The sequence below is a fragment of the Spermophilus citellus genome, assembly GCF_964194105.1.
Source record: "Spermophilus citellus genome assembly, chromosome: 3".
In the NCBI taxonomy this organism is placed as follows: domain Eukaryota; kingdom Metazoa; phylum Chordata; class Mammalia; order Rodentia; family Sciuridae; genus Spermophilus; species Spermophilus citellus.
Window position 1 is genome coordinate 79,591,106 of NC_138184.1, and position 25,717 is coordinate 79,616,822.

The window sequence follows — 25,717 nt, forward strand, 5'->3', positions numbered from 1 at the left end:
TGCACAGAATATTAGGAAGCCTGAATCCAGAGCTCATAATTCAATCTAGAACTAGGAAGATGTGGCCTCTTCCAAACTACTCATTATTCTTTCATACTTCCTTAAAAAACATAGTTCAGAGATTAGTCATAATCTAATGATGGCTGATGTTGCCACAACCAAAGAAAATATAATAAGACTCCATGCCACTATATTGCCCCAAACAATGCCAACTCTTGGCTGTTTGAATAAGAAGACAGTTTTATGCTCTCAGCAGCAATGACCAACAGTGTGGGAAGAACAGCCCTTCTGTGCCATGTTGAAGGGCACCTCCATCGACTAGGCATCCATTGCCCATGAGCTCAGGTGGGATGGGAGGGGGGCCCGGGGCCATTGGAGTTGTTCAATACAGGTCAGGGCAGCCATGCTGACCACCTGACTTGGGGGGTACTTGGGTCCAAGCCCTGATCGCTTGTTGCCAGTCCGGTATCTCGTATGTGACCCGCTCCTCTGCAAACAACCATCTTTCCAGGGCTCCTAAGAGAGACTTTGAATGAGTCCAGGAATAGGGGCTGCTGTCGGCTTGAACAACAGCTGAGGAGCCTCTTTCAGCATCAAGTGTGGGTGTGAACTCTCCTCTCCCTGCGAGTCCTCCTCTGGTTCTTGGAGAAGGAGCTGCTCACAGGGAAATCTGGTGGATGGATGGAAGGCTGTGGGGGAGAGACCAGAGCAGAGGACTTGAGGACACTCAGACTTCATTCTGAAGGACTTCCTGGGGCTGGACGTCTCGGTTTTAGGATGGAGAACTAAACAGAAGGAGTTCTTTTATTCCTTCACAACATGTCCACTGTAATTTTTTTTTCTGTATTTTTATTTTTGGTGGTGGTGCTGGGAATTGAACCCAGGACCTCAGGCAAGCTGGGCGGGTGCTCTACCACTAAGCTACCCTCCAACTCTCAGCCACCATCCTCTTCCTCTTCCAATTGGAATGGCCTTCAAAGGGTTTCTTGGCAGAATCAACAGACTGAAGGGGTGGAAATGGGTTTTAGAGAAAATGCCTGGTTTCTAAATCTTTCTCTGAAGAGTTTAGACGCAAAAAGTCCTTTTCCTTTCTAGAAAGGAAGACCTAGAAAGACTCAAAATGACTTTAGAAACTTTATATGGATCTTATTTATTCTTTTTAAAAACTACTAATGGAATTGGTGAACACGAAAGCTCTTAAATGCTTCAGAAACATACAGCACGTAGTAAAGCTCTTCTCCTAATCTTATTTCTCAGTCTTAACAGTCTGACACAGGGATTCTGTTTTTGTTCCCTAAACATGAATAACATTCTACCCCACTGGTTCTGAAGCCCCCTTGCTCCCACTCTCTCTCGATAGCAGGGATTGAACTCAGGGGCACTCGACCCCTGAGCCACACCCCCAGCTCTATTTTGTATTTTATTTAGAGACAGGGTCTCACTGAGTTGCTTAGCACCTCGCTTTTGCTGAGGCTGGCTTTGAACTCACCACCCTCCTGCCTCAGCCTCCTGAGCTGCTGGGATGACAGGTATGCGCCACCATGTCCGGCTGCCCGTTGTCTCTTATGTGGTGATTGGACATTGCCAGGAGTTTCTCAGCTGTCAATCTCATAATTTCACAAACTACCTGCTGTTATTTAGAGTGCCACGCACGCAGCCGGTTGCTGTGTCTGTTCATCCTTGCAAAATATGTTTAGAAAAAAAGGGGCTTTTAATTTCTTTCCAGTTTTTATTTTCTTCTGAGATGCAAATGAACATTCATCAGAGTATAGAACAAATGGGTTCTCAGTACACGTTTTGTAAGGCACTCAGGAATGCCCTGCAGGGCCTCTTGGCCACCCCCCACTCCTGGCCACCATCATAAACCCACAAACCTAATAGGAGCATCTGGGTCTTGGTCAGGAGCCACGAGCTGGTGAAGGTCACACTGACAGAAAGTGGGCCAGGTCCTCTCTCCTGTAGTAAATCTAATGATGTCATGGTCACAGCATATAGCTATTTCGAGCTTATTTATACACCCCTTCCCTGGATGGACACACGATACCCAAATACCCACAGAAGGAAACTTGGTCAGGAGTCAGAAGTGAGGTGACTGTGTCTAGGCCAAGCCTCAGCAGAGAGCAGCAAGGTGACTGTCCCTGCGGTGGCGACTCCTGGCTACCTGTTGGAGTACAGGCGGCTCCTGACATCTGCTCCTCAAAGAAGGAGAGACCAGAGTAGCCCCATCAAGTTGGATAGCTGAAGCTGAACCCCAGGGGGTCTGATGTTCCGGGAAGTCGGGAAGTCCTGACACCTGACACCAGGCGGTAAAGCTACTCCGCTGTCCTAAGCCAGGAAAATATGAAAGAACTTGTCCTTTCGTCTGCTCTTTACAGCAGAACTATTGCTACATCCCGCGTGATACCCTGGATGAGAGCGTCACCTATGGGGTTGTTGCCAGTGTAGACCGGAGACGAAACTCCCCAAAGTTACTCTTTTTATATTCCCTTGGACTGGTGGTTTCTGACCCTGCCTGCCACTTAGAATCACCTGAAGAGGGAGCGCTGAAGATATTTTTGTGCCCAAGCTCCATTCCACACTGACTGGATCAGGATTGTGTGTGTGTGTGTGGGGGGGGGGAGGGGAGTGTAGGACCCAAAGAATTTTTGTTGAAAATTTCCCAGATCAATCTGAGAGGCATCCAGAGTTGAGAACCACTGTCCCAGATGCACATTCATTCATTCAAAGACGACTGAGCCCCACTCTGTGCCAGACCCTGCTTCCTGACCTCAGGGTGCTTACATTCTGGTGGAGACTGAAAAAAAAAAAGGTACGTGTGCAATAAACATGATTATGGAATATTATTAAGCTAAGAAAAATGGAGGAGGGGAGCTCTTTGGGGCTGAGCAGGGAGATTAAACCTGAAGACCTTGCAAAGAGCTGGGGGGAGAAGGCCTGGCAGGAAGAACTGCAGGTGTGATGATCTGGAGGTGGGGAAGGATTTTTTGTTGTTGTTGAAAATTCCCAAGAAATCAGCATGACTGAAAGGTAGATGCCAAAGAGGCAGGAGGAGAGGGAAGGGAGAGAGAAAGAGGTGACGAGGGAGAGTTTCATCTCCCGGTTACACTGGAAAAGAAGTTGGGAGCTATATTATCATCAGTAATTGCATTAATATGGAGTTGGCATTTATTGAGTACCTACTCTGTGCCAGGTCCTGTACTGACCACTTTAGATGCATCCCATAACCAAATCCTTATAACAACCCTCTTGCAGGTAAGAGCAGTGTTACCCCTCGTTTTACAAACGAGAAAACTGAGACTCAGAGAGGGGGAAGCAAATGACATCTCTACTTCCAAAGGCAACTTGCTAGAGGGGCCATGAACTTAAGCAAAAGGATCTCGAATTGACCAAGTCTTTACGAGATGCTACTTTAATATGATCCGGAAGAGCCTAAGAGTTAGAATGGATGCGTTACGTGAAGCCCCAGCGCCAGAGAACTGACTTCATTCTACCTTAATAAAATTTTGGCTACTGATAAAGAAAATAGGGTGACCCCGTGTAGTGGTGCACGTCTAGAACCCCAGCTACATGAGAGGCTGAGGCAGAAGGATCACAAGTTCAAGGCCAGTCTCAGCTACTTAGTGAGAGCCTGTCTCAAATAAATAAATAAATAAATAGATAGATAGATAGATAAATAAATAAATTAAAAGGGCTGGGGATGTGGCTCTGTGGTTAAGCACCCCCTGGGTTCAATCCCTGATACCAAATTAAAAAAAAATGGCTTCCAAAGACAAAATATTACTGATGGAAGATAATTATCAGTTATTTATTTATCTTAGCCACCTGGTCCTTCTGGATTAAATGAGTGACTGCAAGTCAAGAGCTCAGAACGGTACTTGGTAAAACGTCTCAATATGCGCATTGCCTCTTGTTGATGTCATTATTCTGACCCACGCTCACAGATGAAGACGAGGGCCATGATGTATTAAGTGGATGTTTTATGTTCTCCATCCCCCTAGCCCAGAGCTTCCCTGACTGTTCCCAATGTTAAGAAAAAAGTACAATATAAACTCAGCTGGGCTGTTAAACCCCTTTGTCCTTTGGTGTGACACAGAAGGTGTGTTTCGGTCACCTGGGACAGGTAACTGTGAAGCCCCAGCAGCCAGTGACACCTCTGTTCTGGAATGTTCTTGATACCTGACATTGCCTTATGAGAACAGGGTGGGAGGATGGGGATGGCTGTAAATCCACCCGCCGGGACACTCACAGGACTGCTCATGGCCTTCCCAGCCTCCTTGGGAGCGCTCCTCCTTGCCTGTCGCCAGCCCCCCCGCCCCCCCCCCGCCCCCCCCCCCGCTTTGTCTAGGTTTACCTGCCTACTTCGGGGCAGCCTTCTGAGGCCACTGCATCTTAAGCAGGTCCCCTGACCATGGTCAGTAAGCAGGTCCCCTGACCATGGTCAGTAGCTCTGACTCTTCTGTGAGTCTGTTTTTCTCGTGGTTCTTAATGCAAGTCACAGTTATTTTATGCAGTTGCCTTCTGACTTCAGAGTGTCTCTGCCTCCTGTCTGTGAGCGCCATGAGACACGGATCAACCTTGTTACACTCATCATTCCATTTCCAGTGCCTAATGGAGGGTCAGACACGTGGGCCTTCCCTTGTGTGTTCCTAATGAAAAAGAAAAAAGTTCATATAGGCTGGTTTTCATTTCCCAGCTTATGATCATGCGTACTTGCAAACAGCCTTATGAACGCTTTTGCCCAGACATCTAGCCATGTGGACATTTGCTGGTGGGTAAAAAAGAATATTTGAGGGAACAAATAGATGAATCCCAGCAGCTCAGGAGACTGAAGCAGGAGGATCGCAAGTTCAAATCCATCCTCAGCAAAAGAGAGGCCCTGAGCAACTCAGTGAGACACTGTCTCTAAATAAAATACAAAATAGGGCTGTGGATGTGGCTCAGGGGTCGAGTGACCCTGAGTTCAATCCCCGGTAACCCCTGCCCCCACCAAAAAAAAAAAAAAAAAAAAGAAAAAGATGAAGCTCTATTTCTGGGATCCTAAACTGCTCTATTCTTTTGGTTATCTGAATTGGGTTTTTTTTCTCTACCAAAAAAATAAGTCTGATTACAGATTTGGAAGATTGGCCTAATTTTTTACCATGCACTTGTTTCCCGGTGAGAATTTTGCAGACAAGGACTTCTTAGGTTTCTCAAAGGCAAGAGTGCTTTGTAGCCTCTGATTGTTTTATTGAGTGGAGAATCCTCCATGAGACGGAAGTCTGGGGACCATCACCTAACGCTGGCCTTGGAGATGAAGATTTTGTGTCTAGTACAGGAAGGCGTTAGTGTTACAGAGATTGAACGTGGGGGCTCTGAGCTCCTGTGCCATGGCTGTGTCCAGTTCTGCCACCTACTTGTGGAATCTAAAGCAAGCTACCTACCTTCTCTGTGCTTCAGACGCTGTTTCTGGGATGGCCAAAGAAGTACCTACTTCATGGAATCTCCAGGCACAGCGAATGACTCTGCCCAGAGCTCTTGGCCCAGGGCCTGGCATGGGGCTGACATTCAATAAATAGAAACCATTGTCTATTTTCAGCCATTAGCAGGGAAACAGTAGGTCTAGTGGGACATTTCCCAGACTACAAAAGCATTGTAAACCACTTTTCCAATTCATTAATTCATTCATTAAGAATTTATTAAGCCACTACTATCTGCTAAGCCCTGTTGTAAGGGCTGGGGACACCAGCCAGGTATGAATGGGGCAGACAAGGTCCCAGCCCTCAAAAAGGAGCCTAGTTATCATTCAGGCACATTAAAAATGGAAACCCCACATGGGGGTGGGTGCCCCAAATTCCCAGCCACTCAGGAGGCTGAGGCTGGAGTCTAGAAATTTGACACCATGTGGGCAACATAATAAGACTCAGTCTTGAGAAAAATGAAACAAACAAACAAAAAAAAAAGGAGATTTCAGGCAGGGAGAAGCATCTTGGAGGCAATAAGGCTGGGGCCCTGTGGGGTGGGGAACATTGGTGGGCTCTTCTTCATTTCCTAAGCCAGAGTTACTAAACATTTCCTTTAAGTGGAAACTGTCCTACTCTCAAGCCTGCCACCAGTATTTGTGTACATGCACAAGAACTGCACTATGCCCAATGTCCTTGCAGACAATGTTAGAAAGCAGACATATGGATCTTTAATATGGTAATAGCTGGACTCAAAGGAAAATGAGCCCCTGTGGGGATCTCTGTGAAACCCTGCTCTCCTCCTTTGTGACATGGGGAGGAGGCTACCTACTTCGTGGGCTGGTGTGAGGCTTCAATGAGATAATGAGTGTAAGGGAGCCCAGCCTTATAGCCTTTAATTTTGAAAACAATGCAGAGAGTTTGGCATTCATATTCCCAATGTCTGAGTAGGAGAATCTAGGCTCAGAGAAGTTAGGGTAAGCAGCAGAACCAGGATGCAAACTCTGGAGTTTGAACTCCATTCAGATTTGGAACTGACGTGGTGTCTGCAATGGAATCTGTCCCCAGCCAAGTGTTCACGTTGGGAGCCAAAAAATGGGAGGAGATGTTTCACTAAAGACTCTTGACACAAAACCAGACCTCTCCAGCAAGGTCTGCAAAGCAGTGAAAGAAGCAAGACCCAGACGACCCACAAAAGAGGACAACGTGTTTGCCAATCGGATATTCGCATGTCCAGAATATGTAAAGAGCTGTTATAATCCAACAATAAAGAATAACCCAATGAAAAATTGGCTAATGCACATTTCTTTGAAGATGATATAAAAACGGTCAATAAGCACATGAAAAGATGCCCTGCACCGTTACTTATTGGGGAAATGAAAATCAAAACATCAGAAAGATGAGATTCAGACCAAGAAGAAAGATCTGTTAAGAGTTCTTGTGGGATAGCTTACTGGCTGAAAGAGGACCCAGTTTCCAGTTACGTGGCCTACCCTGGGGTTCCTTCCTAGGGGAGACAAACTCGTTTTAAGTGGATAAAATGGATGATAGCACATGTGCTTGGAAGTTTATTGCTACCCGGGGGGGGCCTTTGCATTTCCTGTTCCTTCACCAATCTTCCTGTTTCTGGCACAAGGGTTAGGGTCACAGGGGTCCAAGTCCAGGTTCTTGTCCCTGGGCAAAGAGTTGAGCAAGAGTAAAACGTTGGCCGGCAAGGAAAAGGTTTGTTTGAAAGTAACACTTTGGGAGTAGCAAGATAATACTCTGGAAGAACAGAGTCAGCCAAGCTGCGAAGTAGTTCAAGGCCCTGTCTACACCATGAAGCTCACTTTTATTGGGCTGTGCTAGTTCTCTCCCTTCAGTTCTGGGTGGATCTGGGGTTGATTGGCACCTTGATTGACAGCTGAATTTTATACAATTACTTTCCTTCTACCCAGGCCTAAGTTGCTTCCTGCTCTCGTCTACCCCGCAAAATGCATGGATTGGGAGAAAACTGCAAGTTATGTTATATGTTAATGAGCAACAAATTAACTTTAGGTCACACCCTTGGGCTACTGCGCATGCTCAAAACCGTGGGCTTTCTTTTCAAGGTTTTGCAATCCCCTGGGGTCGCCTAGCGTTCTCACTTTAACCACAAGATGGCCCTGTTTCCCCCTCACAGGAGGGGGCTTCAGGTAGCGTGTGGTGAGGGTCCTGAGTGGGAGCTGAGAGCCCCAAGGTGGTCCCTTCCCCACGCCCTGTCTGCTGCCTGACATTCCCAGGGCGGGCTTCTCAGCCTTCAGCTTTGCAAGTCACTCTTTCCAAAGTAGAGCCTCTTCTCTCCGCCATCCGCCTCCACTGGTCCTTCTGTCAGACTCCCCTTTTTATTCTCCTTGCGGTACTTGGGTACTTGTCTCTCCTCTACAGGGACCTTGTTTACTTGCTAATTTGTGTATGGTCCATAGACATTTTGGAATATTTCCAACCCCGTCTGTCCTCCCCTGTTCATTTCTTGCATATAAAAGGGTATGAGGATACTTTTTTTTTTTTTTTTTTTTTTTTTTTGCTACTGGGAATTGAACCCGGGGGTGCTCTACCACTGAGCCACACCCCCAGCCATTTTTATTTTTGATTTTGAGACAGGGTCTTGCAATCCTCCTCCCTTAGCCTCCAGAGTTGTTGGGATTACAGGATGCACACTTGTCTGTGTGGAGACTTTTAATCAATAAAGGGTGTGGGGCATCCTTTAAGTATACTCTCCTTATGAGAATTCTTCAAAAGTATGATTCTAGAACTTAAATAATGTCCCACGTCACACACAGAATGTATTGTATTTTATTTAGTCAATCTTCTGTATTGGAATCAATAGTTATATCAATCTCAAATTTTTCATATTTATAATAATGACAACAAAAATATCAATTAAGCAGTTGCTGGGTGCTAGGCACTATATTTTCATGTTAATACATTTTATAATTTATAACTAATGCTGGGATGAACATTTAGTATGTACTATTCTGCCTTTCCATTTCATTAATGGTTTTCATTTTTTTTAAATATATATATTTTTAGTTGTAGTTGGACACAATACTTTTATTTCACTTATTTATTTTTATATGGTGCTGAGGATCAAACCCAGTGTCTCGCACATGCAAGGCAAGTGCTCTACCGCTGAGCCACAACCCCAAACCCTGATTTTCAATTTTAACCTCTTGCTAAAGTTTTTTTTTTGTACAAATCTTACATAGGCACTAAAGTTTGTTTCTGGTCTTTCAAAAAATAAAATCTTGGTCTGGGGTTGTGGCTCACTGGTAGAGCACTTGCCTGGTGCGTGTGAGGCACTGGGTTCGATTCTTAGCACCACATAAAAATTAATTAATTAATTAATTAAGATATTGTGTCCATCTACAACTAAAAAAAAAATTTTTAAACTTATCATTTATTTATTTATTTATTTTTGCTATGTGAGTATACCAAATATTCTGATTTGTTGAATTGCCATTCTGAAACTCTAATTTTAGAACACGTTCCTTTTATTCAAACCATCTCTTCTCTTTCAAAGCCATGACGATTCCTCTTCTTGCCTTTGCATGTCTGAGACATATCTGGCCATTGGGAATCAAGTGAAAGCTGATCAATCTGCCTCTGTCTTGCTGTCTCTCTGTCTTTACATTTGTCTCTTTCTCTCTGACCTTCTCCCCGACTCCTGCCCTCCACACATACCTGTAGAATGACATCAGTCTCTCAGGGCAGCCCGAGGTCCTTTTGTGCAGATTGAAGAAGTTTCTTTATATAGATCAGTGCTGTTTTAGAGTCTAAACTCCCAGATAGAAGGCTCCCATCCAAGTAGCTTGATGTTCGTGGGCACTTGGTACATATTTTTAGTAATAAAGCCTGAGTTTTCAGATGACTTTAGAATTTCTTGTTTAGGTTTTTGCTTGCTCCTGAGTTTTTGCGCCTACAGGTATTTCTGGGAATTCTGAGACTGGGTTTCCAGATGACAAGTGCATTTCCTCTTGATCATCATTAACTCATCTTGGGCCTTTGCTCTTTCTCCTCCCTATAAACATCTTCAAGGACAAGTGAGAATCATTTTTTTGCCTGTCAATCAAAAGCCAAAAGGGAGGGAGGCATTCTGCCAGGCTTGATGGACAGTATTATAGGATGCTCCTTTATTGATGGGGTAAGTCTATTAAAAGAAAAAGCTTTCAGACCATCAAAGCCATGTCCCCACCAAAGGACAAATCATAGCCAGCCCTTTATAATGCTTCAAGCAACTAGACTGTAAACTGCACGGAGGCAAGGACTGTGGTGTTTCATTTCGTCCACTGATGTCACCTGTCTGAGCCTCCGTTTTCTCATGGGGAAATGGTGAGAGCTGCTTTCTTGCAAACCTTGCTGGGATTTGTGAGGCACAGGTGAAAATAGTGTCCATACAGAAGTGCTTTAGAGACCCATGGAAAAATACGTAACAAGCATAACAGCAATACCACACTTCTGTAAGAAAATCCAGAACAAAGAACAAATAAAATTATGCAAAGAAAGAGGTAGGTAGGTGGTGTCCTTCAGATGGATGAAGCAGGAGATGTGACATAAAGGGTAAAGGAAACACAAGTCAAGGTCCTGAATTTCATTTGAGTGATGGAGGGAGGGAGGGAGAGGGAGAGGGAGAAGGAGAGGGAGAGGGAGAGGGAGAGGGAGAGGGAGAGGGAGAGGGAGAGGGAGAGGGAGAAGGAGAGGGAGAGAGAGAGAGAGAAGGAGGAAGAAATCAACAAAAGCTTGGCTAGGGAGATCCATTAAGAACACTTTTTTGTGTTTTTAAGGTGGGTCCACAGAGCACTGGGGATGGAGCACCCTGCAGCAATCCCACATCATCAACCTCTCAGCCCATTCCAGTGAAATCCACTGAGTCATTAAGACCAGTATTCCCTGAAGTGTGCAGCATCTGCCGCATCTTAGCCTTATGATCAAAGGATTCCCAGCAACCTGCTTACTAAACGTCCCGTGCCCCACTGAAGAGCCACAAGCCACAGCTGTTGGCCAAACTCTTCATGAAGCTCCAAAGGAGAGGTTCCCTTAACTAGCCCGGGACATCTCAAGTTCATCCTCCTCCAGCCCCAGCCCCTTTGGGAAGATGTATGAACATCAGGCAGAACCAGCTGTCTGAGAAGCGCTGCTTTGGAAAGTCTGGCTTGGCTCTTGACCTTCCTGAACCGGAGGATTGCAGGCGTGTTCAGCTTATGAGCTGAACGTGTCACTTTTCTGGATAAGGAGCTTTGAATGGACAAATAGCAAGTCTTGAAGGAGCAAGCTGAGACTAAAGGCCAGTTTCCAAATACGGACCTGTTAGTCCAGAATGTGAGGATATCTGTGAGCTCCAGACCAGCCAGGAAAATTATCCTAGGGAGCTGAGCCTTGGCCAATCTCTCCATCACCCACAGCATTGTCCTGGGTCTCCTGGATATTTTCCAGAAAAGTTACTGGCAGAAATGAAGGCCATTACTAGAGAAGGGGAGGGAATCATAGAACAGAATTATGCCTGTTCATTTATTCATTCATCAAACATTCATTACCTGCTGACCATGTGCCTGGAATTGTGCTAGGTGACAGAGCTCTACCCCCAGGACTCACATACACAAACCCATGCCAAGAAGTAAAGTTAGCCCAAGAGAAAGCTGTTCAGGGGCCAGTGAGGCCCCAGTTGAGTGGGCGCAGGAGAGAGGGTCACTAAGAAAGGCTTCACAGAGGAGATGACTTTCCAATTTAGCCTGGAGTCTGTATTTTAATAAGATCCGCAGTGATTACAGCTTGAGACATGCTGTTCTAGGATGCGAATCCTACCTGGCCTCGCCTTGGTGATTATCCAAAGGTATCTATGATGACTTTGGGTCATCATGGAATTCCAAGCATTCTAAGTCAGAGATAATTTTTTTATTAGTTAGTGATAAACCCCACCTCCACCATGTGATGTGCTATTAATTATTATTATTATCTGGGTAGTGTTTAATCACTTTGGAAGAGAGTTTTTTTCATTCATCTCTCCTTTTCCTTTTATTATGGCAAATTTCAAAAGTATCTAAAAGTAGACAGGGTAATCTAGTGAATTCCTGTGTCCTATAACCTAGCTCCAACAACCACTCATTAGTAGCCACTCTTAGTTTTTTTAAATGTTATTTTACATATATCCCCCCCATTGTGTGTTATAATAAATACAGCCATTATAGCATTTCATCAGTAAATCTAAATGGGATTTAAAATATAAATTCTTTGATAGGAACACACAGATTCACATCTTGAAATAGACCTAGTCTGTATCACCAACGATCAAGGACTGACAGGATCCCCACTACAGTTTACATTCTAGATCCCCAAATACCAAGGGTGCATGGCCACCCTCTCCCACGTGGTGGCGAAAGTCAGGAAAGTGGCCAAAGAGTCAGAGCCTGCTTGGGTGACATGCAGATCTATGACATCTGGGTTTCTGGAAGGGAGCTTTCACACGGTGACACACTCAGACAAGGTCTTGGTCATCTGGAACCACTGAAAGCTCTATGGGGCTTCAAGCACAGAGAGTAATAAGAGACAAATCACAAGGATCCATAACCTTAATGCCCCACTTCTCAGGTGGCAATCACAGGAAACCAGAGAGGGTTGGGAGAAGTCCCTTGGAGAGACCTAACACGTAGTACTCAGCGTTCACACCTCCAACAAACAGGTAGCATCCAGCCCTGCAAGTTGATTGGATCAAGACTTGATATTTCCAAATTTGTCCCTGGTCACTGGAAAAAAAGGGAAACCCTCTGGAAAGTCCTCCTGAAACACAGTTTTGATGGATAAACTGTCCCTGGTGGAGTCTGGGTCAGACAGAAGGAACCCCCAGTTTGGTTTGTCTTTCAGCCTGTGGGCATTTATTTTCTTCGTGACTACCAACCTTGTCTTCCCGGGCAGGTGTGGTCAGGTTCAGGGCAGCTCTGTGGTTTCCCAGGCCAGCCCATGGCCAGATGATGGATTGGGACAGTGGCTTTCCACCATCCACCCATCATCAGCTCCATCTTCTGAGGGTTCATGAGACGGATTGCCTAGTTTTGAGGAGTATTAACTTTGCCTCTTTTCTGTGTTGGGTGCTTTTTCTAGATCCTATGTCTTCCTCTTTCTTGATTTTCTCCCCTTTTGGGGGAAAACCCATCTTCATGGTTCCCAAGGCTTCCTCCAAAAAGTTGCTTGGGAGACATTTTATTTTTATTTTTTTTTTGACATCTTAAATGTTTGGAAATGTCTTTATTCTTCTTTCTCCCCTGAATGACTATTTGGATGGGTATAGAATAGATGTTGGAAATAATTTTCCTTCGGGGTTTTGAGGTCATTTTCTTGCTATCCTCTAGCGTTCAGTATTATAGATACAAACTCTGAAGGCCTGATGAATCCCTATTTGGAGAGAAATTATGTCCTTGTATCTGAAATTTCACCTTTGTGTGTCTTGCTGTGTATCTTGTTTCATCCAGATCTTTTTAATCTGAACATGCATGGGGGAATTTTTCTCATGTTATTGATTTGATAATTTCCTCTCTTCCATTTTCTTTTTCTGGAACTTTCTTGGAATGTTATATTTCTTGGAATTATTTTCTCCTTTCTGTCTCTGTAGATTTGACTACTCTGGGTACTTTATCTGAGTGGAATCATATAAACATATAATATTTGCTCTTTGGTGACTAGCTTTACTTAACATAATGTCTCCAAGGTGCATCCAGGTTGTAGAGTGTGCTAGAATTTCTTTCCTTTTAAAAACCTAATAATATTCCTCTGTATGAAAACATCATATTTTGGTTCTCCTCTCCTCCACTGATGGATACTTGGGTTGCTTCCATATTTTCCATCTTTGTGAATTTGGACATTTACTTCCTTGAGTTCCCTAGATATTAAAACTTCCAATGCTTCTACTATTTTTTAAAAATCCCACCCTCATTTTTTTAATGGCTAAGAACCCTGTTTTGCTTCTCAGATTGTTTTACTTTTTTCCCAACCTGTTTCTGTCTTGTGGACATGACAAGGTTAAATGTCCCTCTGAAGGGGCTAATCATTTATTCTTGAATTTTTCTTCTATTCCTTGAATTATTTCTTTTACTTCATTTCACCTGTAAACCACAGTTCTCTTCTTTCAGAAGAATTTCTTCAGTGTCTAAACAGTCTCTGGCTGTCTCTTCGTATATGAAAGGGAGACACTGGAAAGCTTCTTGGGAGTTTTACGTGTAAGGATGGAACTGGTTGGTGCCGGGGCATCTTGTGGGATGACAGGGTGTGGATTCCATCACTTCTCTGCAAGACTCCTAAGGTTTTTTTTTTTTATTTTTATTTTTTTTTTTTTCTTTTGAACCGGTCACATCCTTGGAGAGAAAATTCTCCAATCTCCTATCTGGATGCCAGAAGAAGGGAGTCAAATGTGGGCAAAATCTTCATTTTTTCCTCCACACCCACTTTCCATCAATCCCATCTTCAGCAGGACACCTCGACTCTGCCTCAGCGGTGACTGGGTCTAGGATCATCCTCCTCAATCTCACCAGACGGCCTCATCTCCTGTCAGAGTTGGGAAGGAGCCATTGCCTGCTTCTTGGGGTTGGCAACAATCTCTGATTGTCTGACGATATCTTAAACAGACTCTCACGGACCCCTCCTGTCTTCAGCCCTACCTCTCCTTCCTACCGTCAAAGGCGATACCTTCAGTTCATACCTCCAATTTCTGAACCTTTCTAGGTTTTGCAGGGAAAACCCACTTTCTTCTTATGGGCTGTTCTTTCTGCAGGATTTAGGTTTCAGTGTTAAGCACTCGGTAAGATTGGCCAGTGCTCAGCCAGCTGTTTTCAAGCCTCTAAGATTTTGTCACCTCCCTTATTTCTTCTCCTGACTTAATTTGTCCTTAGGTGTTGTATCCTTTTTAAATTCACGTACTGTAATTTAAAATGGTATCAGAAGGGAACGAAGAAATAAGAATAGTTCTTTTCAATACTCCACGCTGAACCGTAAGTCCTCCTTGGTGTATTTTCAATTTAGCATTAATATTTACCTTCAGGTGACAACAGGTATTTATTCCAGTGGCGTGGTCATGGTTTTTATTTTATTTTATTTTTATCAAATTTGTTAGTCACTATTGAAGCAGAAAAACTACCACTGGAAAAGCTAATGGCTTGTATTTCTAGAATAGACACTCACCACTACCACCACTACCACCATCACCATCTTCACCATCATCACTACATCATTATCATCACCACCACTATCATCACTTTCATCGTCATCATCATCAACATCATCAATACTTTTTGAACCCTAGTTGTATTCCAGGTAGGGAGCTGAAAACTTTTGTCTTTTATAATTTAATCTCCACAATTGCACTTGGATAAGTCCTATCACAACCCCTTATTGTTTGTTGTAATTTGGGGTTGGTTGGTTTGTTTTATACCGGGGATTGAACCCAGGGGGTTCCTGTCTTACAGGACATAAAAACCAAACTCCAGAAAGACTGAGACACATGCTTTGAACCACAGACATAACCAACAGCAGAAATGAATTTGAACCCCAATGGGTGGTCTCTAGGAAGTTTCTATAGAAATAAAAGGAGAAGAGGTTCTGCTGAAAGAAGGCTCATAAACCACCCATTCAAAAGGCATGGGATATCTTGTATCCAAATTAGAGTGGTCAGTGCTTCAGATGTCATTGAGAATTAAGCCTTGGCCATGGACGCAGTTGCAGTCTTCTGAATCAGGGAGCAAATTCTAGTAACAAAACCAGTAGATAGTGAACTCACCCTAAATTTGCCAACATTCTTGAAACTTGCCTGGGACCTCACTTCTTCCATATCTATAAGGGCAGAGACCTTGCTAGTTTGTGTACCCCTTGACAGAAGGAGAAAACCTAGCCGGGCACGGTGGTATAGATAGGCCTGTATTCCCAGCTATTTAGAAAACTGAGACAGGGGGAAAGTTTAAATCCAATAGTTTGAGATCAGCCTGGGCATTATAACAAGGTCCGGTCTCAAGAAAAAAGGAAAAAGAAGAATCAGAAGGAGTACCAAGGCCTGGAGCCTAGCCTGGCACAAAATAGGTGCTCAATAAATTTGTCGAAAGAACAAGTATTCTTTCTCCATAGTGGAGGGGCTCATTGAGAAATCATGGGTTTTTTTTTTCAGACGGAATAAACAGAGATAACCGAGGATGGGAGGGAGCATGACAAAAGAAGCCCGAAAGCCAGCCTGTGCCCCACCTACCAGACTGTGCCCTGGCACAGAGCTATGTCTGCATGGAGGGAGTGTGCCATATTGAAATTCACAGGAAAGTGCCATATGGGCCAGCAGTACCTCAGTCTGTAGTGGTCCCAACTGGTCCACTATAGACTGGGAGTGGTACTCTTGAGATATACGTCCCCCTCTGTTGAGTACAAATTAAATGTACTTTCAATACATAGAGGAGCCAGGCCCAGTGGTGCAGGCCTATAATCCCAGTGACTTGGAAGGCCAAGGCAGGAGGATCACAAGTTTGAGGCCAGTCTCAGCAACTTATCAAGGCCCTAAGCAACTTTGTGGGACCCTTTCCCAAAATTTAAAATAAATAAATAAATAAATAAATAAATAAATAAAAGGGCAGGGGATGTGGTAAAGTGCCCCTGGGTTCAGTCCCTGGTATAAAACAAACCAAGGAACCCAAAATACAACAACAACAACAAAAAACAAGCAATAACAACAAACAGATGAACAAAGGCTTCTGTGTTCCTGCTGTAGGTAATACTAGAGCCACCAACGTTCCAACACAACAAGATGTGCCATCTGGGGACTCATCTGTGATCTGCTGCGACATAACGGCATAATGGCTGCACATCGGGTGACAGAAGAACACAGAGGCCAACAGCTTGAAGAACACTCATCTCCAGTGTGTATTTTTCAATGAAGTTTTATTGTCCACCACCTACTCCAACTTCATAATTTTACTGAAGGCTCCCCAGACTCGGTTTAAGAAATAAATTAAGGTATTGATGGCTTGGGGACTGTCGGCTATTTTTACCATTCTGGGAACTAGTTATCTTGAGCCATCTCCGGTATTTCACCCATCCACATTTATATCAATTTGTATTCTCTTAGGGTGTTTCTTCATTGGGGTACCACTGGTATTTGGGGTGCATCAATTCTTCAATTCCTAGCATTGCAGGGTTTTAGCACTTTGGCTCTTTTCATCAAATGCCAGATGTCTCAAATCAGTGACACCCCCACAAGTGCTCCCCCACATTTCCAAATGCCTTCCTAAGAAATGGTGCCACTCCAGTCAGGACCCCCAGCCATACTGTTGCTGTACCCAGATTTGTCATGGATTACAGATAAGTGAGATTTGAAAACAGCCAGGACGGAACACCACAAGACACCTTAGGGAAAGTGTCTACCCAGTGGGATTGGATGACCACTGCTGTGATTTGGAAATGGTGTGTCCCCTCCAAAACTCATGCTGAAACTTAATCTTCATTATGAGGGATTAAGCGGTTGGGCCAGTTGGGACCACGAAGAAGTGATTCCGACTCTGTCCTCATGAATGGATTAATCCATTCACGTCATAACTGGATTATTGGGTTAGTGAGCAAGTGAGTTATGTAGAGGGAGGGTCTGCCGTAAAGCCACTTTGTCCAGGTCTCTGGAGTGCTGCCTGTCTCTGGTCCTGGGATGCCCTGTGCTACCTCAGGACTCTGCCAGCTAGCTCATCACTAGACGTGGCCCTCTGACCTTGGACCAAATGAAACCTCTGTGTTCAATCAGCTTTTTGTCACTGTGACAACTACCTGAGAAGAATTATTCAGAGGAGAAAACATTTATTTGGGCTCACAGCTTCCGGGGTCTCAGTCCCTGGTTGCCTGGCTACGTTGCTCTGGGCCTCAGGTGAGGCAGAACATGATGGCAGAAGGGTGTGGCAGAGGAATGTGGCTCAGCTCCTGGCTGGCAGGAAAAAGAAATAGAGAGAGAGAGAGAGAGAGGGGGGGGGGGAGGGAGGGAGAGAGGAAAGACACAGAATTACCTTTCCCAGGACATGCCCTCAGTGACCTATTTCCTTCAACTTGGTCGTACCTCCTACAGTTTCCATCACCTCCTAAAAGTCCATTCAAATCATTCATCCACTAATTGATTAATACGGTGATGAGGTCAGGGCCCTCATGATCCAATCTCTTCTCCAAAACCCCACCTCTGAACCTTCCTGCACCGGGCACCAAGCCTTCAACACACTAAAGCATTAAGAGGATATTCCTGATCTAAACGATAACGACCTTTCTCTTTCTAACAAATAAATGACCTAGTCTGTGGCACTGTGTTATTAGCAACAACAACAAAAATGGGTGTCACCTTCCCCTTGCACACCCTTCCTCTTCTTCTTTGTCCCTCAGATTTCAGAAACTTTAACCTGTCATGATGGTACATGCCTGCAGTCCCAGCAACTCAGGAGGCTGAGGCAGGAGGATTAAAAGTTCGAGGTCAACCGTAGCAACTTAACAACACCTGGTCTCAAAGTAAAAAACAAATAAATAAATACAAAGACCTGGGGAGAGGCTGAGGTCGTGGCTCAGAGGAATAGTGAGGTATAGCCTAGCATGCGTGAGGCATTGAGTTTGATCCTCAGCACCACATAGAAATACAATAAAGGTATTGTGTCTACCTGCAATTAAAAAATAAACCTTTTTTTAAAAAAAGAAATGACTGAAGAGGTAGCTTAGCATAAAAGGAAAAAATACCACCACCACCAACAACAATAAATCTGGAATCTTTATAGAAAGGAATCAAGCCCAGATCTGTACTGTTTCAATGGGGGAAATCCTTCCAAATAGGGAGGGTGGTTTGTTCTCGCTTGTTTGATGTTCTGCTTGTTTTCATATGTGACATACGATGTCTCCAGATTCCAAATCTACCCATCTGTCTGTCAGTAATTGCACATTCCTAGCACAGTGCTGGGGGCGTGACAAGCTTTATTCGGTTTCATTCTTACAACAGTTTTGCTCAATATGAAACAGTGTCCACATTCCCATTCTAGAGGAGAAGGAACCAAGATTTTCAAAAGGTATGAAGGTGTCCCACAATCAACCTCTGTCTCTGGGGTCTGTGTTCTGACAGTAAGATGATCTTTTGCAATAAAACGATGGAAAAAGATGGGGGATGGGAGTGAAGAAGGAATGGAAAGGAAGGAGCTAGAAAAAGAGGTTTCTATTCAAAGTGTGTACCAACGTCATCCCCCAGGGCACAAAGTGGTAGCAATAGTATCCAACCTCTCACTACCTGCTGTGTTAGCTCATTTGGGGCCAATGAAAGGAAAACCTTCCTAGGCATATTTCTAAGTGGCAACAGGAAAGGGGCAAATTGGCTGCTTCATTAATAAACCGGATGGGGGGTGGGCACCAGTACCCCGTCAGCCAGTCTGCTGTCACATAGAGAATTTGCCTGCTACATCCCTTCCAGCTCCTCTCTGCATAAAACCCAAGGGCGGATCTTGGGGGGAGAGGAAGGAAGGAAGGAAGTTGGCTGCTTGGTCCTAAGGAACTTGATATGATGGCTTCCGGTTTCCAGGCTCCAGTTTGGGGGAAAAACCAGGGCAAAGTAGACACGAGGATCCATTAACACCCTTCCCTCCTGCATGCATTCCTTTCATAATATTTGGTAAGCTCTACCAGAAGGTGCCAGAAGTTTTTTTTGGGGTGGGGAAGAAGCAGCCACAAACAAGACCAACGCCTTGCCCTCATAGAGCTTATATTCTAATGAGGGGACACAGACAGTGACCATATTAATAAATAAAATAAATGGACAGAAGTGCTTTGGACCAAAAACGATAAGGAAGGGAGAATAGAATATGGTGTGTGTGTGTGTGTGTGTGTGTGTGTGTGTGTGTGTGTGTGTGTCGGGGTGGGGTTGATTTTTAACAGGAGTCAGGTCTCATGAAGTGCCATTTTAAAAAGATTCCATGCCAGGTACTGTTCCAAGCACTTTACAATTATATCATGAATGCTCACAGCCACCCCAGGCTATGATTGATTATTCAGGTTTTACAAAGAGGTTCGGAGAGACGCAGCGATTCCCAGATACAACCCAACTAGCAAGCGGTGGAACCGGAATTTGAATGCACGCAGTTGAAACTGTGCACTTGAAAGTTGGTGCAGACAGCCTGCTAACCGGGAGTTGGGTACGGGCAATCTGCGGGTGCAAATGGAGACTCTGTGGGTGCCAGCGAGGTGAATTGGGTGCACGTGGGGGCCGACCTGGCGGGCAGAGGAAGGGTTGGGTTGCTTGCAACTTTCACTGAGCGGAATCAGGTCCGCCGCGGGCAGTTCAAGGGCCCTTCGGCGGGAGAGGTGGGCCGGTGGGGGAGGGAGCGCCACTGCAAGGGTTGTTCCGGGACAGTGCCGGTCCGAACCTTACCCCGCCGCCACCCGCGGGCCAGCTGCTCCAGTCAATAAGGCAAGAATCTCACAAGCCTAGTCGCCCTCCTGGTGGGGTTCGCGCGGGAGGGCGAAGAGGACTGGAAGAGGGCTGACTCTTTAAGGGAGGACTGGAGGCATCAGCGGCAGGAGCGCTCACAGCCCAGGAGTCCGGTGCGCCTAGGGCGCGCAGAGCGGCGCCCTGCGTGGAGTCCCGGGTGCTTCTCGCACAGCGCCCCCGGCGCAGGACAGAGCATGGAATGGCATCTGGAAATAGGTTGTGCGGAGTCGGAGTGCAGCAAATGGAGAGGAACTACAACGTGCTGGGGTATATATAGTAAAAGAGCAGCACGCGTTTGGCGCGGGGGCTTCCAAGACAGACCTGGGGAGGTAGCAGGTTCGAGTCAGTCTAGGGAGCAGTGGAAAGCCGGTGCCGGAGAGGAGCAAAGAAAGGGTGCTGGACAGAAGAAGAAGCGAAGCGAAAATAAACTGTGGTCCAGGGGACAGCGGGCTGTGCCACAGCCCTGCACCAGAGCCAAGGAGGGGATCGCCTCGAGACCCTCTAAGAGGGGTGGAGGTGGTGCGCTGCTCATAGCGGAGACGGAAAGGAGTAAATGCAAGTCAGAGACCGTCACAGGCACTGATTATGCCAGAGCCCTCGGTGGGGCAAGGAAAGGGACGTGGAGACTGCGCGCTCAGGGAACAGGCATACTGTTGCCTGCTAGGGTGGCGCGCTGTTGGGGCTGTAGAAAAGTAGGGTGGGGAGGCCTGCGAGTGTCCAGGGATATCGGAGGAGGCTGGGAGAAGCTGCAAAGTTGAGGAACTTCCCCGGGTTGGAGAGAGCGCGCACGCACCGGGGCCCTGGAAAGAAGCAGAAAGTTAGCCTAGGGGTGGGGAGCTTGGTCAGGGATTTGAGCACCACTAGGAGGTGCCAAAGGTTGGGGGGACAACCCAAGAGTCCAGGAAAAGTGAGGAGGAGGTGAGGGCAACAAAGAGCTAGCAAGTGGGGGTGCCTAGGAGAGGCTCCCAGGAGAGGCGCAAGAGCCCAGAGGGTCTCTCCTCCCGGGCTGCTTCTGGCCCTCACTCACTCACCATGATAGAGAAGACCAAAGCCACGATGTTAATGGGGTACGCGGGGCAAAAACAGGAGACGATGGTGAGCCACAGGTAGTTCTTGGGCATGGGCATGTCCTCCTCCGTCTTTTCATCTTCTGCATTGGCCCCGGGACTACTGTCCAAAGACTCCTTGAAGTCCGAGCTGGGGCCGTATTGAGACATGGGCAAAGTCGGCTGCTCAGGGAGGACGGAGAAGCCCACTGTCTGCTCCTTGTGGGGCTCTGTCTGCCGGCTCATGGCGAGGCTCTGAAAAGCCGGTTGCACGGGACTCCAGGGAGATGTGATCTCACCCTTCCTGCATCCTCCCCCTGCACTTGCCCGAGCTCAGGGACCTGGGCCAAGAGCCTCCCCACGAAGAGGGAGGGAGGGAAGGAGGGAGAAGAGAAGGAGCCAGTTACCCTGAGAAATGGAGCAAAGGCAGAGGAAGACCTTGCACTTCTGGACACACCCAGAAACCACTGGACTGATGCACCGACTCACACTAGGTCCAGAGACTCAGGGCAGGTGAAAGCCAAGAAGTCCCTTTACACTTCAAACTGCATAGTCTGAAGGTTAAAGATGGCCACTTCATTCCCCCCCCCCCCCAAAGCAGCTGAGTTTGAATACTTTAGAGGGGACCAGCCACACCCTATCCATTTGATAACAGGCTTTCCGTGCTTCCCGCACTCCAGAGAGGGCTCAGGAGACTGGAGTCACTCAAGGCTTGTACCAGAGCCTTCCACTCTCTCCCAAATGTGGAAACAAAGAATTTTTCTCCTCTCCACTTTTTTCACCAATAGGACCCCTGGAGAGAAATGCAGAGGAATCCAGCTGGTGTAGACAACTCAGATACATAATTGGGATGGAGAGAAGAGAGAGGGATCCACTTTGGAAACTGGGGTGAAGACAGCAATTGTATCAGCATCTAAGTCATGCATGAGTGACCAGAACTGAGCCTCTGAACCCTGACAAAGCTGGGAAATTGTCACATGGGGGAGGAATGACATCAGGAAAGTCCCTTCACCTCACTGGGCCCTGAATTCTTCATCTGAGAAAGGGGAGTAATAGTCCCTGTGAGGGACTCAAGTTTACGTACTAAGCCAGACAAATTTTTGTGCTTCATAAATGTTAGCTATTATTAGGGTGATATTTCTCCCAAATATTGTTGATTATAGTATCTCAAACCCAATATTCACTGTTGCAAATATTCCACCTGATATTCAGATATTCTGAGTTGGCAGGAAAATAAAAATGAGCATAATTTGTCATCCACAGTCTCAAAAACAATTGCTTACATCATCAGACTCAAAAGTATTAATCATCTGCTTGACTTTCGCAGAACGTGAACTGATTTTCTGAGATGTTCCCTCTTGTCTCATGGGGTCATACTTATTTGGTAATCTGTCTCCTTAACTGGAAGGCAAGCTCCCTGAGAGAGGGGAACATCTTACTCATGTTTGTGTCACCAAGTGCCTGGTACAATGTATATGCTTGACAGAGCTTTCTGGAGGACCACTCAAAGGTGAAAGAGTACCTTCTCTGTCATGCCCTCTCCCCTATTTTGGTTGGTTAATCAAGTTGGGATAAACCAAAAGATTAGCTTCAGCCTTAGCATTGGCTGATCCCTCTCTCAGGAATGCTGTTCCTCCTGACAACTGTCACATGGCTTCTCCCTTCTTATTTCTCAATGGTCAGTTCAGATGTCACTTCCTCAAAGAGAAGTCTTTGGATTTATCTAGCACATAGATAAATTGGTCCCATAATTATTCTATATCTTACTAGGTTGTATTTTTTTTTCTTGGCATGTATCACAGTAGTGATTTTTTTTTTTAACTAACTCATTCACTTTCTTTCTCTAGACTGTAAGCTCTCTAACCTGTTCAGAGTTGCATCTTCAGCATTTAAGAATTATCCTGATGGGGCTGGGGATGTGGCTCAGTGGTAACGCGCTCGCCTGGCATGCGTGCAGCCCGGGTTCGATCCTCAGCACCACATACAAACAAAGATGTTGTGTCCGCCGAAAACTAAAAAAAAATAAAAATAAAAAAAAATAAAATGTTAAAAAAAAGAATTATCCAGGTCCACATTAAGGATGCAGGAAATAGTTCTTGAATAAGTGGTCCAGAAGGATCTGGGAATATTGACAAATTCCTGTAGGCCTAACTCAAGTGGGCCAAGACCTACTTGGAATGTTGAAAAAAAAATGATTTTCAGGACTTGGGAAAGACCTAGCTTGAATTAGAATTTCCAAAAAAGGAAATTCTGTAATTTTTAATGCCTGAGAAATCCATATTTCTAGGAACTCCCACCTCCCCTGTCTGGCAATTCTGATGCAACTGGATGATTTCTTAAGTACTTGTACTGTCTCCACTACAGTCCTGGATCCTTGGCTTAGAGATCCCCTTAAGCACCTCAAACCGCATCTGTTCCATAAGAACCTGCTTGTCACGGCTCCCTCTTTGCTGCCTGGTCCTACCACTTCTCTAACCTCCCCTTCTGCCAATTCTTTCCTTTTTTGCCTGTGCTTCAGTTACATGGAATCCCCCCCCCCCACTTTCTCACCAACTTTTTTCCCATCCCAAGTTCTTCATATCTGCTGCTCCTCCCTCCTCGAGACTTTCCCTCCTCTCTGTCTGTTGACCTCTTCTCATTGTTCAGGACGTGCACCCCTCTCTGCCAGGAGAGGCCTTCTGGGGCATTCTGTCTACAGTAGTCTATTATATCCACCCCCCTACCCTGTTCATGGCCTAAGTCAGTTCTCACAATCAGAAAAAAATTCTCATTTACTTTTTAATTATTTCCTTTTATGTTTTTATTAGTGGACTATATTATACATAATATTGGGGGTCATCTGACATAATCAGACATGCATGGGATATAATTAGATCACTTCTGTCCCTGGTACTTCCTCTTCCCCCTCTCCTCCCCCCTTCTCCTGTTCTCCTTCCTCTACCCTACTGGTCTTCTTTCTCTCTCTCTCTCTCTCTCTCTCTCTCTCTTATATATATATTAAAATTAATGCTTTATAGATATCCCTAAAGGCAAAATTCACTGTGGTATATTCATATGTGGACATAGCAATATTTGGTACATTTCCTTCCATATTTCTTCTCTTTTCCCATCCCTCCTTTCTCCTCCTCCATCTCCTTCCTCTGCTCCATTGATGTCTCTTCTAATTTCACGGGACTCCCTGCTCCACCTTCCCCCCTTATTTTGGTTTAGCATCGGCATAGAGGAAAGAACATTTGACCCTTGACCTTCTGAGTCAGGCTCACTTCACTTAGCATCATCTTCTCCAGCTTCATTCATTTACCAGCAAATAATTTCATTCTTCCTTATGGTTAAGTCAAACTCCATTGTGTGTATTTACACCACATTTTCTTTATCTATTCACCTTATTGATGGGCACCTGGGCTTATTTCATAACTTGGCTATTGTGAATTAGTTATAGCACTGCTATAAACACTGATGTGCCCGAATCCCTATAGTATGCTGATTTTAGTTTTCTTTAGGATAAATACCAAGGAGTGGGAAAACTGGGCCATATGGTGGGTTCATTCCTGGTCTTTTGAGAAATCTCCATGCTGGCTTTCCAAAGTGGTTGTACTAATCTGCGATCCTACCAACAATGTAAGAGTGGACCTTCCCCCCCCCCTCCCAGGTCCTCACCAGCATTCATTATTATTTGTATTCTTTATGATTGCAATTCTAACAGGAGTGAGATGAACTACCAATGTAATTTTTATTTGCATTTCTTTGATTGCTAGGGACGTTGACAATTTTTTTCATTTCTTTGTTGGCCATTTGTATTTCATCTTTTGAGAAGCATCTGTTCTGTTCCTTTGTCCATTTATTCAGTGGGTTGTGTTTTAGGGGCTAAGTTTTTTGAGTTCTTTATATATTCTACATACTAATCCCCTGTTGGATGAGTATTGGCAAAAGATTTTCTCCCATTCTGTAGGCTCTCTCTTCATGCTCTTGTTTCCTTTGCTGTGAAGAAACTTTTTTAATATTTATTTTTTATCTGTAGTTGGACACAATACCTTTATTTATTTATTTTTTATAAGGTGCTGAGGACCAAACCCGGGGTCTCACACGTGCTAGGCAAGCGCTCTACCACTGAGCCCTAGCCCCAGCCCTGTGCAGAAACTTTTAATGGAATGTCTTCCTACTTATTGATTCTTGATTTTATTTCTTGTGCTTTAGGATTCTTGTTAAGGAAGTCAGTTCCTGGGCCAATATGTTGGCCCTATGTTTTCACTATGTTGCAAGTGTTTCTGTTTGATCCCTAGGTCTTTGATACACCTTGAGTTGACTTTTGTGCAGGGTGAGAGACAGGTATCTAGTTTCAGTCTTCTACATCAGATATCCAGTTTTTCCAGCACCATTTTTTTTGGGGGGGAGGGGTACCGGGGATTGAACTCAGGGGCACTCACCACTGAGCCACATCCCCAGCCCTATTTTGTATTTTATTTAGAGATAGGATCTCACTGAGTTGCTTAGTGCCTCACTGTTGCTGAGGCTAGCTTTGAACTCAGCATCCTCCTGCCTCAGCCTCCCAAGCCACTGGGATGACGGGAGTGTGCCACCCCACCCGGCTCCCAGCACCCCTTGTTAAAAAGTCTCCTTTCTCCTCCGTGTTTTTCTCATTGTCTGTCTCCCTCACTCTGGAGGAAGCTCCACAGGGTAGAGCATTTTTTTCTAGTTCACTGAGTTCTCTCCCTGCACCCAGAGCAGTGCCTGGTCCTTCAAAGGTACCCAACTGATTATCCATCCACCGA

The 25,717-nt window shown here is 45.3% G+C and overlaps 1 protein-coding gene and 1 long non-coding RNA gene across 3 annotated transcripts in view; one reads left to right on the top strand and one right to left on the bottom strand.

The window, feature by feature from the left end:
• The window catches only part of TMEM233 (transmembrane protein 233), a 34,923-nt gene extending 13,659 nt beyond the window's left edge, over positions 1-21,264 (bottom strand). Inside the window, exon 1 of one of the 2 annotated variants that reach the window (XM_081283000.1) lies at positions 20,934-21,264. In XM_081283000.1, coding sequence (XP_081139126.1) covers positions 20,934-21,194 — 261 coding nt within the window. In that variant the 5' untranslated portion in view covers positions 21,195-21,264. The remainder of the gene's footprint in view (positions 1-20,933) is intronic. The other variant, XM_081282999.1, reaches the window with a different exon arrangement.
• On the top strand, positions 1,502-22,194 carry LOC308643163. Its single transcript, XR_014020714.1, has 4 exons — positions 1,502-2,809; positions 14,609-14,753; positions 16,186-20,169; positions 21,737-22,194. It is a non-coding gene; the product is annotated as an uncharacterized lncRNA (long non-coding RNA).
• Positions 22,195-25,717: the final 3,523 nt, after the last annotated feature.